The 13,949-nt window shown below is 39.1% G+C and overlaps 2 protein-coding genes across 3 annotated transcripts; one reads left to right on the plus strand and one right to left on the minus strand.

Moving 5' to 3' along the window:
- Positions 1 to 6,922, plus strand: c18h17orf75 (chromosome 18 C17orf75 homolog). 2 transcript variants are annotated; one of them, XM_042505563.2, is made up of 10 exons: positions 2 to 370; positions 1,910 to 1,984; positions 2,437 to 2,562; positions 3,218 to 3,346; positions 3,847 to 3,907; positions 4,044 to 4,163; positions 4,370 to 4,434; positions 4,653 to 4,792; positions 4,871 to 4,974; positions 5,392 to 6,922. In XM_042505563.2, exons 1-10 carry the CDS (start codon positions 228 to 230, stop codon positions 5,605 to 5,607), a joined length of 1,179 nt encoding a protein of 392 aa, XP_042361497.1. In that variant the 5' UTR covers positions 2 to 227; the 3' UTR covers positions 5,608 to 6,922. The 2 variants fall into 2 exon arrangements, with proteins under 2 accessions (XP_042361498.1, XP_042361497.1); XM_042505564.2 differs by lacking the exon at positions 1,910 to 1,984 and having other exon boundaries at positions 1 to 370.
- Positions 6,602 to 13,894, minus strand: LOC121957058 (uncharacterized). Its single transcript, XM_042505565.2, has 11 exons — positions 13,691 to 13,894; positions 13,520 to 13,597; positions 13,271 to 13,303; positions 12,482 to 12,568; positions 12,157 to 12,254; positions 9,878 to 10,098; positions 8,879 to 8,971; positions 7,961 to 8,047; positions 7,788 to 7,874; positions 7,613 to 7,678; positions 6,602 to 7,154 (listed from the first exon to the last, which is right to left on the minus strand). The coding sequence occupies exons 1-11, from the start codon at positions 13,751 to 13,753 to the stop codon at positions 7,117 to 7,119; spliced, it is 951 nt and encodes a 316-aa protein (XP_042361499.2). The 5' UTR covers positions 13,754 to 13,894; the 3' UTR covers positions 6,602 to 7,116.
- Between the last annotated feature and the right edge of the window lie 55 nt (positions 13,895 to 13,949).

Below are 13,949 nucleotides of genomic sequence, written 5' to 3' on the forward strand. Positions count from 1 at the left end.
TTATTGAGAACGTACACAAAGGATAGCGCATGCGTGCAAGGCACACAAACGATAACAGGGATACCTTTAACAGTAACTTATGCTCTGTTAACACATTAATATCAGCCAGGGATCGATAACGTCAGTAATAAATATCTACAAAGGCAGTACAGCTAAGCACTAGACAGACGTCCTTGTTTCCTGACATTTTAGCCGGCTGCTAGCTCGCTCCGTGCAGCAGTGGGATCATGTTTACCTCCCAAACATCGTCCTTCCAGGATTCAATTGACGTGGAGGAGAGAGATGATTATGAAAGCGAAGAAATTGCTGGATACAGCCAGAAAATTCAGCTCAACTGCTACTACACCATTTATCTTTATCAAGGCACAAGGTAATGGTCGAAAATAATCGCTCCACTTTCTGTTTTGGTTTGTAAAACGACAGCTCTGCAACATATGTCTGTTCATAATGTAATTAATTGAGAATTACAAGGAGTGTTACTTTCAAGATGTAATGTGACACGTTTTTACAAATACTTGCATTATTTTTTATATTTTGGTTAATTTTCTAATTATTTTATATCGTTTGGCTGTTTATTTTTGTTCACAGTAGCGACTTTAATTTTAAAAAATATCCAAATTCTGCAGGACATCTCACAGTCATTTTAAAATAACAGCTCCCTGTTATTTTAAGTGTTTCTTTATGTATCACCGTTTAAATTATTATAGCCTGTGATTCTTAACCTAAAAAATTCTTTAGGGACTGTACTTTGTTTATTAGAAGAGGAAGGTGGCTGTGGTATGACTTTATCGTCTTTATTTTTCACCTTGACCCTCCCCAGAGCTAGTTATTTTTTCCTGAGCCTTCCTGACTGACAGAGGATAAATGCATTATTCTGTCTTCACCATAAATAACATTATTTGTATATTCACAGCAAATGTCCAAATTGAGCCAATACAATGAGCAAACAGCACAGAGGATGCTATTACTAAAACAAACAGCTCATTTCCTCAGCAAAATACAAAGCCTCCGCACAAATCACACTGTTACACGAGCTGTAACCATGAAGTAAGCATGTACATCACTCACACACACACACACACACACACACACACACACACACACACACAGGCATACACTCACACACCACAGTGCACACACAGCCAGCTTTGGCAGCATAAGTTCATTCTCTGAAATATACTGTAACGCACACAACAATGGCAGTAGCGGGCTAAATATCAAAAAGCTTGGCCTGGCAGCCGTTAGATTAGATTTAAGAAATTGACTACTGCTTAAAGTTCCTAAAGATGCAAAAATATTGGCAATGATTTCGTTACGTTTTAAAGAAAACATGTCTTTCAAACCCATTTGTAAATTTGGGGGTTCTGGGGGAATTTAACACAAAGCAAATTGGTCTGAGTCCTTTCAAAAACATTGGTAGAAAGCAAAGAGCAACTTAACAAGACCTGGCTCAGAAATAAGCAGGAAATAAGTTTTAAACAAAAGTTGAAAAAAAAAAAAGAAAGAAAAAGTAAAGTAACCCGAGAAAGAAAAAAAAAAAGAAAAGTAAAAAACAAGAACAAACAAGAAAATGATCCCAAGAACTCTTCAAAAAAATGTGTAAACTAGCCAACACAGCACAAGAAAACTGATGTTTATCCAGGTTTCAAGATAGAAACAATATACGACCATTTAAAGCTGAGTGTACCTGAGCAAAATCATAAAACATAAAAACCCCTGTGCTTAAAAAAATGTCTGAAGTGCCTCCCATGTTTTGCACCACCGCCTCCCCTCTCATAAATAATGAACAGTCCCTTTGTTTTTGTAGTCCGTAGCTCCTGAACCTGCTGACAGTGACACTCTTGCAGGTAAAATCAGATTTACACATTACAAACTAACCAGGTTCTGAGTAAACTGTCAATTGTCTTAGATCTGAGGCTTCTGGGGAAAATGTGGCATGGAACCAGAGACGAGCAGACTCCACAACCAGTCAGGATGACTTTAGGTAACAGAGGAGAGATCCGCCTGCCTTATCGTTGCTTCAGTGGTCATTTCTCTTTTGGCTTTCACTGTTGTGCATTGGTGTTTCCACGAGCTGCCGCAGGACATCCAATCAACATGGAATCAACATTTTCATTCGTGATTTTGTTCTGATTGGTCATTGCTGTGCGGCTGAGTTACATGGCGTTTAGGTCTCTCATTATCTGAACGTGTGCGCACTTCTATATGTCAACTACAGTTGGCGAGAAGTGAATGAAATTCCATTATGTCTGGGTCCAAGTGTTGAAGCAAAAATTGCAAAGTTGCAGCTGTGTGACTCAGTTGTGTGTTGTGTTGGTTGTGGCTAATGCTCATCAGCTTTCTCCATCTGTTCTCCATTGACTTGAGTGGCTTCCAAATCCCTCATTGCCTTTACTGGCTGCTCGTATCCGTGCTCACTTTCTGTCCTCCCCACAGCCTGACGCTAATCGACAGCAGCCTGCCATCGGAGGCAGAACCTGAGCTGCGGACCTACATTTCAAGGAGGCTGAGCAAGGGAGCCCTGCTTGGAGGCATGGGCAACATCGCCACTGTGGAGCTCAGGTAACATTTTTACATAATCCCTCACAACTTTTTGCATCAGAAATGCTACACACTAACCAATAAGAGGTCATGATCAAGGCTCTGTGATAAAACAACCTGACCATGTTCATTCTCCCTGGACTGATCAGCATCGGATTATAAATGGTATCATAGTGGATGAAGCTTGTTTGACTCCATTGTAGTAACAGAATTAAAGAGTCCAAAACTTTTACATACAGAGCTGATTAAGCACAGCGCCACCAGCGAACTCTCTCTGTATTTCGCAGTATACCGGAGTAGTGGTTACTGTTGCAACTGTTCTGCAACCTGTGCACCGGAAATGATGCGTTTTACGTCAGCTAGCCAAGACTCAATGTGGGCAGGAAGGGGAGAGCCCATAGTGATGGAGCAGAGACAAGTATGGTGAAAAAATCCTAAGAAGTATGAAGGAAAGTTTCGGAGTGGATGCCTCAGATAAAAAAAATAAACTTGGCATTCAGTGGAAGGTTTAACCTCAAACCTCCTGCGCCCCTGGGAGCAGGAGAGATGCAGCGCTCACCTGCAGGCAACAGTGTTTGTGAAATTACTCCAGGACAAAAAGCAATCAGACTCAGAGGTGGATGAAAGAAATGAGTTTGCTAACACAAAAACGTGTTGTTTATTTTACTCCTCCCAGTATCCCGGAGCAGGCAGTCGGCTGCTACTGCTGTCTCCTGGAGCAGGAACGGTCTCCTGAACAGCCTGATGCTGATGGAAACGGATACGTCATCTGCTTTATGGGCGGCTCTGAAAAAGGACTGAATTTATATCCTTTGAATACGTTTTTCTATTGTGTAGTTTCCTCATGAAATCAACCTTACTTCACCACCATCCAAGGTCCTTCTGCATTACAGAAGTACTTCACTGCTGAAAGAAATGTATTTTCACAAACCTGGGCTGACTAAATATAGAAAGGTGCAAATACTTTTGGAATTGTTTCTGCGTAAGCAGAGAAAAAGAGCTGTGGCATTCACTTTTGCTAAAGAGATAGAAATCCTACATCTAACAGTACACACTGCTGCGCCGCACCAGACCAACGATCACTCTCACTGATGGATGACGTAATGCAAGTTTCGTATCTGGAAACAATATGTTACTGCTTACTGGTAACAAAGTATCTCATATTACAGAGTAACAGTAAGCTAAAATGTGTAAAACATTTTAGGCTTCCTCTCAATCCTCTTCTATACTCTTCATGTCCTCGTGCAGAGGTACACTCTGCAGTTCCCTAAAGGACAGTAGTTCCAATTCCTTGACCCAATACACATTTAGATTAGAGCTTGATAAATATGTCCAGGGCCTTCACAGCAGCCTGCAGACCCCAGAGGTATGAGAATGTAATAACAATGTAATTATTCCATACATTTTAGCATGTTATTGTTAATGCAATATTGATTTGTGTGTGTGTGTGTGTGTGTGTGTGTGTGTGTGTGTGTGTGTGTGTGTGCGTGCGTGCGCGTCAGCTGCAGAACCTAGAGACGGAGGTGCGTCCCTATCTGAGCCGGTGGTATGAGGAGTCTGTGATGCACATTTATCGGGTGGTGCAGCTGGTTCAGAGCAACATCAGCTTCTTGCTGCATGCTGTGAGTCATTTTTCACCTGATGAAGGTGCTTTTCTTATAATTTCACCTCAAGAATATACCACCGTTTAATACTTAAAAAAAAATCAACTTATATTGTAACTTACTCTATATTGGAATATTTTTTTAGGGGTTTTGCTTCGTGAAAATGATTATTTTTTATGATGTCATTAAAGAAAATATTAAATATATACATTTTCTGTGTACAGGCTTTGAGTCACACACATGTGGAGGTCACCAACTCAGACGAGAAGACAAAGGCTGATGTGTCCAGGTGAGTTTGGTTACAGACCTTATAGCTACATTAACAGATCCTCCCATCCTAAGACTGTTAAAAAGGTAACTTCTCTTGTTTATTTCTATGTTTATCTGTAATGTTATGTTAGTAATGTTTTTGGTTTTTTTTGTTTATTTGCATGTTTATTTGCTTTACATACAGAATGTATTTAGCATTTTTTTGTTAGCTGTTAAATGTCTGTTGTTCTGCATCAGGTTCATCAAAGCAGCCAGTTTGCAGGGCCTGTCCCAACAAGACACTACGACAGCGTCTCTGTGTAAGGCCATCTCAGAGGACACACTCTCCGACCTGATCATAGACTGCTCCACCAGCCCACCCAAACTCTCAAACACTGGTGAGTCAGTACTTTTAAAAATGAGGGAAAAAACTTCTGTACTGTCTAAAAGTTTGACAAAGATGTTTTCTCCCCCAGTCAGTAATCGTTTCTGTGATGACTGGATTCAGGCATTTCTAAACGCTGCAGAGCGTTGTAATCCTTTCCTGCTCAGACAGATTTTGGAGAACTTCAAACTTAAGGTGAGAAAACATAAACAGACCATAACAGTTTATCAAGCTCTGGAAGCTGTTTTCAGATCCTAAAATTTTCATGACAGTTACAGTTTTGTAATTCTCAATTTGTCATTTAAATGATGGCACAAGCTCTCATTTAAAGAAAACTGAAAAAGTCCTGATGCAAACTGCTTTAATGATATAATACATGCTCCAAATCTGCATACTTTTGTTTTAAACTTATCAAACACGTATATTATTGTTAAAAATCACACGAGCCCACAAGATTGACAAACTTTGCACAACAGCTCTCAGTTCCTCTTTGTAGATACACAGATTAACTAATGTTTTATGTGGAAGCTACTCTCTTTTTCTCTTTTATCCTTATCACTTCCCATTTTTTAAAACTTGTTTCCTCCTCTCTATTAATCACACACTCCGCAGGCCATCCAGGACATGAACAGCCTGAAGCGTTTTGTGCGGCAGGCAGAGATGAGTCACTACGCTCTGTTTCGCTGCTGCCAGTTCCTACAGGGTTGCGGGAATGGGGATGTGTTGCTGCAGAACGCCCGGGCGGAGCACAGCGACCTGCCTGAAGCCTGCAGCATCATCACAGTGCTGGAGGAGTTCCTCAGGGAACAATCCCAGGCCCAGGCTTGATTTCACAACAGCACAGATAGCCTGTACTCTAAACTTAGCTCTACATCTTTGGTCAAACATCAGTTTGTCAGATAATTTTAGCTGTGGGGACATTTTGAATCTTCCAGCCCAACTGGCAGATTCAGAATTAGATATAAGTTATAAAACATACGTTATCTCTGCTGGCACTGCTGCTGCCTCTCAGCTACAACAGTGGCGGTCAGATGTGAAATATGTACTGTAAAACATGTCAGCTGACACTCAGCTTCTCTCAACCAACCTGTCTTTCTTTTGGGGCTACAAATAGTTTAATGACTCCTTAACATCACTACACCTATCTTAACAAAGAAGGTTTGTTGCTAATAGGAGATGATAGTAAAAATGAATTGACAGTGTGCATATCAGTTTAGATGTAGTTATAGAGTAACACTTCCCCAACCTTTTTCCTTTTCCAGTTGCAATTACTTGAGTGTGTGTAACGATACTTAGAACCAAATATTACTATTGTTTTGCAAACTGACAATGATCACAACACAGAATTGATCCAAACTTAAGCTTCTACTCATTTGCATGGAATTATCTATTACTTTGTTGATGTCCAAATATGCTCTTTTTTTAAAAAATTTGATTTGATTGCACTTATTTTTTATGACATACTGCGAATGCACAAATCACTTTTATGCATTGCTTGTAACATAGGCCTTATTTTTGCTTACATTCAACCCAATACCTGCACTACTATTATTTTCACCCAATGAATACTGTATGTGTGTATGTCTATAAAGTGATAATAGATGAATTCTTATCTGTGAATGCAGTGCTGTAGATACAGTGTAATTTTTGGATGTCATTTTCTGTTTACATGAATCTTAATAGCATTCACCAGCTGAACAAAACAATTACAAAGTCTTTGTTTAGTTTAAAATGTTCTGCAATATTATTACCCACGAAAAAAAATGTTCTAAAGAGAAGAAATAAATATGTGGAATAAAAATATGTAAGTGCTCACAGTAAATGTTGGTATACCTAGGTTTTATTTTTCTTTCTTTGAGTACCTGCAACAAGTTTTTGTGCTCAATTAAACCCATAACGGGTTTTCTGAACCAAGCTCAAACCATTCCCATTCAAACCAGTCCAAAGTGTGTAATACAGCAATATGTTTGGTGGTGTATACTTTGAAACTGTGAAGCAGGTGACGTGTCAATAAGTCATTTTACAGTTGTGAACTACAGTGTGACTGACCCACAGAGCGTGTGTTGACATTTCTGTACAGCGTGTTCTCTATTGTTAGAAATGACTGTGGTTCTCTGTAGCTGAAATAAATACCTGAACTTAACCTGTTTGTTGTGGCTGTGCATGTTGTTTTGCATTTAAAAGTTTAACAGGGTAGAAAAATGTTACTTAGACTTAGGAGATATTAGGCAGCAACCACCTTCTGTGTGAAGAATTGTGTCTGGTCCAAAACTTGCATGTATGGTGAGTCAGACAAGGCTGCCGCTTCCCTCCTGTCTGGTGTCCTCAAACTGGACCTCATATCCTCCAGTAGACGCCGTCGTCCGGTTGATTTTCTGCAACAACAAACAAACAGCTGCACGCTTGAGATAGAAAAGTGTTTGCAGCTGTTGCACATGTGGCTTTTGTTAGATAACCATTCTGTGTAAATTTACGCCACAGTGCTATTAAAATTACCACCGCAAAGTTATATGCCTCCACGCGCCAGTCAAGTTGCACTCTGTCTGTCAAGTTTACATCCATGTCTGCAAGTTTGAGCCAAATTTGTAAAAGTTCCCACCATGCGATCTTCAGATATCGCATTCACAAGAATAAAACAGACAAGATCGCAGTGACCTTGACCTTTAACCACCAAAACCTAATCAGTTCTAATCAGAAATTCCCTCAAGGTGAGACGTGGTGTTTGTCAGAATGAGACGGATGGACGGACGGATAAACAACAGACACAGAGGCATAAAAAGACAAAGACGAGTTGACACGGTGAAGAGCGACGATGACATAAAACAGGATTTACCTAAAGTGTGATCAGGCATCCTCCTCAGAAGAGAGCTCGGCACATCATAGATGCTCTCTGTGGCGTCTGAAATGGATGAAAAATAGAAAAACCAAACAATAAATCTTCCACAAAATTTTGATATAACCAAGTATTTAAAAGCTAGCCACTGTGGGAAAAACAAAAAGAATCTCACTGGGATGTTCAGCAGTCCTCCTGTATGAGAGGGGAAAGTCGTACACGCCCTCGTCCGTCCCTGCAGAAGCGTTGACCTCAAATACCTCTAAAGAGACAGAACATAACACGTTAGTTCCAGTATGTATGTTGTCTTATATTAAATGGTAAATTTAAAGTATATTAAGATCTTACTATTTCTAAGTGGTAAAATGTCATAATCTGCTTCTGGTCTGTCCTCCGCATTGTTCAACCCTCTGGACCACTGAGAACCATTGAGACCTGAAAATAAAGGACTAGTTAGAACCACATCGCTGAAAGGAAAACTCAGACTTCTAAGCCTGCAAGGAACAATTTAGTCCCATTTCAGACATGTTGTCCCTCAGTTGACAGACAAGAGTAGATAGTTTAAAATGTGCATGTACCATGTATCTATACTTTTACATCTATCTTTGTGAGAACCAGTTTGAGTTTCAGATCTGGAAAGTGAGGACTTTTTTGGAAAGTAGGGACATTTTGGCCAGTCCTCATCTTCAGACAGACCTTATAGGACCTGTTTGATGTTCAAACTTAGAAAGTTTAGGTTAGTTTTAGGTTATAAATGAGATTTAGGGTTAGGGTAAAGGTTGGGTTTGAGCATGTAGTTGTGATAGTAAAGGTCATGGGCAGTGTTTATCAAATGGGGGTACGTGTACCCCTTTATCTTTTAATATTTATTTAAGTTGCTTCATTGCCACTAAGAGTGACAGAGATGTTCAATGAAGCACAAGTCCATGTTCTCACTAAAATTTAAGTGCAGCTTATCAAGGTTGATGTCTAGTAAATTATACACTGATGTGCTGTGCTTGTTTGTATAGCCTTGGTTTTAACCGATTACTGAAAAAAGTTTGAGAACCACTGGACTACAGACTGCATTATGTCAATGAGGGTCCCCGCAAGTACAGATGTACAGGGTGCTGTGTGCACAAGCATGTGTGTGTGTCTCTACGCAAGTGGGGTGTGTGTGTGTGTGTGACTTCCTGCTCATGCAGGAGGGTCACTCTGGACATTTAACCATCCTGTAACTGTGTGTTATAATAGATGCTGCATTCAAAGTATATTAAAATATCCTACTGTTTCTGAGTGGTAAAATGTCATAGTCTCCTTCTTGCATGGACTCTGCATTGTTCAACACACTGGACCCCTGAGAACCGTTGAGATGTTCACCTGAGAACAGAGCGCTAGTTAGAGCCACACAGACAAAAGGACAAACGGTTCAAGACTTAAAGAGCAACATTAGTATTTTCAACCTGGACCCTGTTTTGCCATGTGTTTGTGTGACTAATGGCAACAACGATTTTTGAAATTAGTCCAGTATGGAACAAGACTGCTGCAGTCAGGAGCGAAACAGGTTTCAATGTGACCACTCAAGGCATATGTGCACTGTACGTCCACTAAAGAGCTTGTTTTTGCCACTGACAGGCTTAGATTGTTATTTTAACTGTCTGACAACATTATAGAGAGGATCCTACAGTGATAGATCTTTTTGTTAAAGAGTACGATCTTTTTTGTTTTAACCGGAACAGCCCCAAAATTGCCATCGCCAAACCCACCAGCCCTCAATTTAAATAAACAGTCATTTTAGCGTGTATCGAGCCAGCATCACATCTAACCGGGTGAATTGAGGTGGTTTTTTTTAAGCCAGAGGAGGTGATTGTGAAAACAGTGAAAGGACAAACCAGGAGCATTTTTGAGTTTTATTTTGTTTCTGTCAACTTTGAATGTAGTGTTTTTTAACGTTTATAAAATGACCGTTTATTTAGATGGAGTCTGGTGGGTTTGGGGACACTGATTTTGAGGCTTTTTCTGGTTAAACTAAAAACAAAAAGGTCCATCTCTGCAGGGATCGTCTCCATAATGTCTCAGCCTGTAAGAGGCAAAAAAAGAGTGCACATTTACCCATGAAACATTGCAGCCTGTTTTGCTGCTGTGCTTCTGCTCAATATTTAATAAATTTCATAAACTGTTGTGCCCATTTGACACAAACACATGGGAAAATAGCATCCAGATTAAAAAATACAGACGTAACTCTATAACAATGATTGCAAATATGCAAATCACTTTAAAGTTTACCACTGTGATGCTGGTGGCTACAGAGTGGCAGTGTGTTTTGGTACGTGGCCTCCTCGCTGATCAGCGCCTCAGACGGGCAGACAGGGGTCTCGTGGAGGATGTGGCCCGTGGGATCAGGAGCAGAGAGGGGCCGAGCAGGCAGCAACTCCATCACGCTGTCACTGTGTGAGCCGACGGGTACGCTGCTGTTTAATCTCTCTCGCTGCTCACACACTTCAAGCCTGAGGTAAAGAGAAATAGTCAGTGCCTGGAGTGTGGGTTTAGCAATGGTGAATGTAATCAAGTACATCTACTTAAATACTGTACTTAAGGTTCAAGATACTTGGACTGTACTTGATTTCCCTAGTCTCAGGAAGAATATTGTACTTTTTACTCCACCACATATGTCTGAAAGCTTTAGTTGCGTTCCAGTTTAAAACTTTCATCCTTTCCCTGTCATCCTGGTGAAAACAAATAACTGAATTTGCGTATTTCTGATGATTAAATGTTTATGTGTTTAGAAATGTTTTTACTTTTTTACGCAACTTAAACGCATCGAAAATTCCTCGTCACAAAACTGAAAACGGCTGTTATTCTGATCTCATGAAGTGCTTTTTAGAGATATACGGTTCTCACTGGACAAACATATGATGATGTTATAGAATATGATACATTGCTGTAGATTCAAGTACCCAACGATATATAAAGGAGTGAAAATTAGCATAACCTTAAACAGTGGCGTCATCAGGTCTTGGCGCCAAATGTTTTATAAATAGCCTCTCATATAAATACACTGGCGCTTTTTTTCAGTAATAATAATTTTTAAAAAGCTCCAGATCATTCTGTTAATATTTGTACTTGAATAAATGTACTAAGTTAGGTTTGGTTTATTTAAAAAGTGCAAAAATAAATACACAAGGTATGAATGAATTAGCTGGGGGGCTATTTTTCATCTGTAGTCCCTTGGCTGAGGTGTTACACAAGGTTTCCTAAAAAAAATAAATAAATAAAATTCCACCACTGTTGAAATAAAAACATACATTTAACTATCTTTTTATACTCTGGTCAATTCATTTTTAATTATAGCATTTGTGAAGTTTCCTCTTCTCCATACTAATTACTGACAACTACAAATATTGCTCTCATCACAACTCATAATTATAATGAAAAGTAAAAAAAATATATATATTGCAAGGATAAATAAGGAACCAGAGTGCATAAAAAAAGCACAATTAAAATAAAAAATTCTGGTGAAGGATCCCCTGACTGAGGACTGGGCGAAGCCCCCGAATTTCTCAAATTCTAGGAGCACCCCTGACCTTACACATTTATAGTAGTAAGTAGAGTAGTATAATACAACAGACACATTAATGCAGCAGAAATATAAATATAAAAACATGTATAATAGTGAAACAAGGAACATTTGACTGCAGAGCAGCAGTGAACTTATTTTACAGTTAATTCACAGTTGCATTCACACTAACTCTTAACTCGTAACTCTTCAGCTCTTCATCTTCCCAAATTTCTTACTTGTCGAGGTCAGTTTTCAATAAGATTTAGGGCAGCGCAACTGTGGAATGATTTTTTCCATCTGGTAAAAACCTGCATTCATATAAAGTGTTACAAAAGATGCCTGAAAAAACATTTAACCTCTGTTTTGCAATGGGTGTATTTTGTCCATATTTAAAAATGTCTCATTCACTGTGATGTATTTTTGATATTGCTCAAGGATCAGTGTAGTATAATCTATTATACCCCTAACACATACCCATACACACACTTATCGCACTAACATCATCTTACATGTCTCAAATTCATATTTTCTGCACTTAATTGGATTTTATTATTGCTGTTTTTGTTGTTATTATCAAACATATTTGGTTATTAGTAGTTTGCTATCACTGGTATTATTTTATGTATTTTTTCTGTATGTTTCTGTACTTCTGAGTTCTTAATAATCTTGTGTTAATTTCATTAGGTGGAGGCTTTAAATAAGCCTCTCCCTGCACTGTATTTTAATTTTTTTTTCTTCTTTTGTCTGTTTTAATTGTGCAAAAATAAAACTATAATTATAAACTAAACTATAACAGAGTGACTTCTTTCACTTTTGATACATATGGTACATTTTGCCAACATTACTTTTACTGTAATAAGGTTCTGAAACAGGACATTTACGTGTGGTGGTTTTTTCGCAGTATGGTATTAGTACTTTTACTTAAAAAAACAGAAGAAGATCTAAATACTTCTTCCACCACTGAGGCTTAGATCTGTCATGGAGGGAAAGTCCTCTTCTTACTCACCGTGTGCTTCTGGACTCTGACAATACAGACGTAGAAAGATTCATGGCTTGCCACAAGTGTCGTACCCACTCTTCTCTGAGAGCTGCTGTCTCTGCTGCCTATAAACACACACACACACACACACACACACACACACACACACACACACACACACACACACACACACACACACACACACACCCACACACACACACACACACACACACACACAAATGGTTTGGAGGCACAATTGAAAAGGATCAGAATTGGCACCCTGAAACCAGACCTGCCACACACACAGTCTGCTGATTTATTAGCTTCCTGTCAAACCACAGTGGTGACTCACCAACACTTTCCTCTTTCCATTGGTCATGATGATCTCAAACATAAAGCGCTTACTGTCCACCCTCTGGACCTTTCGTACTGACTGCACCTGACCCATGAGGTGGACAGATACATGGACAGATACTTAGGACACCCAGCTTGAGACAAAGCAACAGTGGAGGAGGAAGTCACGGATGTTTTATTTGAGTAAAAGCAGCAATACCACAGTGATAAATAACCTGTTACAAGTAAAATTTAGCATTCGAAATTAGAATTAAGTCAAAGTACATAATTATTAGCATTAAAATATACTTAAAGATATAGTGTGATGGATTTCATGGCATCTGGCTGTGAGGTTGCAACATTGCAACCGACTGAAACTTCTCCCGTGTGCCAAGCATGTAGGAGAACACGCGAAAATGCTAAAAGCCCTGTCTGGTGCCGGTGTTTGGTTTGTCTGTTCTGGGCTTCTGTAGAAATAACAGCAGACATGGAAGAGAACCTGCTCCTCACGTAGATAGAAACGTCTCGTTCTGAGGTTACAAAACGCAACAATTCTTATTTTCAGGTGGATTTACACTAATGAAAACATAGCTGTGAATATTATATACCATTTCTGCCAATACATGCCCCTACATCCTACACACCCGACCTTTAGCATAAAATTCTAGAAAAAGTGTAATACAAAAAAATAATGGTCTTACTGTAAGTAATCAATGGCTAATCTTTTTTTACACACATATATATATATATATATATATATATATATATATATAGATATATATAAAACAGTGATAAGTGGAGGACTTACCGTGTAAATGTAGTAGTAGCCTCTCAAATGTGACTGTGGAGAGAACAATGTCAACATGAAAACCTTTCAATCGGTAAGATCTTAAAAAAAAAAAATAGCAAACTGAACTTCTACTCGCACTGTAAGCATCCTTCAGCTGAGTATGTCTGGCTTCAGAAATCAGAGGCACAAAAAAGGATATTGACAAGATATTTGATAGAGTAGCAGATACACTAGTGTGTATTTAAAGCCCAACAAACGTGTACTTACAGCGCTGCCGTTCTTCTGCGTGTAGAAGAACAAGGTTGTATTTTGAAGCCTGAACCAATAGGTCACCCATCTTATTTTCTATAGACGGAAAAAAACAACAGTTAAGGTCAGTTTTCAGTTTGTGTCCCAAACATATTGTCAAAATAAATATCAAGAAAGCTTGTAACTTACCATAGTATCTTTTCTTTTTTGCAGGAAGCCTTCAAACAATAATTTGGTCCCATCTATAGACATGTTAGCGCTCAGTAGACAGACGTAAAACAACTGGAAGCCACAGTGTGAATATACTATCTACTTGAATCTGTGTGTGTGGTGTGTGTGTGTGTGTGTGGTGTGACTTCCTCCTGACGGAGGCTAAGAGCAGTATCGTTCACAGCCCCATCGCGCATACTCACTTCTCTATTCTGCTTCATAAAAGTCCACAAAAAAC

Source organism: Plectropomus leopardus, chromosome 18 (assembly GCF_026936395.1).
Source record: "Plectropomus leopardus strain MGB_pleo_1.0 chromosome 18, ASM2693639v1, whole genome shotgun sequence".
Lineage (NCBI taxonomy): Eukaryota > Metazoa > Chordata > Actinopteri > Perciformes > Serranidae > Plectropomus > Plectropomus leopardus.

Coding starts and splice junctions, on each gene's coding strand:
- c18h17orf75 (XM_042505563.2), top strand. CDS start 228: ATGTTTACCTCCCAAACATCGTCCTTCCAGGATTCAATTGACGTGGAG. Junction 1,985..2,436: donor ACCAGTCAGGATGACTTTAG/GTAACAGAGGAG, acceptor TCCTCCCCACAG/CCTGACGCTAATCGACAGCA. Junction 2,563..3,217: donor ATCGCCACTGTGGAGCTCAG/GTAACATTTTTA, acceptor TACTCCTCCCAG/TATCCCGGAGCAGGCAGTCG.
- LOC121957058 (XM_042505565.2), bottom strand. CDS start 13,753: ATGTCTATAGATGGGACCAAATTATTGTTTGAAGGCTTCCTGCAAAAA. Junction 12,569..13,270: donor GCTACTACTACATTTACACG/GTAAGTCCTCCA, acceptor CTCATGGGTCAG/GTGCAGTCAGTACGAAAGGT. Junction 8,048..8,878: donor CATTTTACCACTCAGAAACA/GTAGGATATTTT, acceptor CTTTATTTTCAG/GTCTCAATGGTTCTCAGTGG.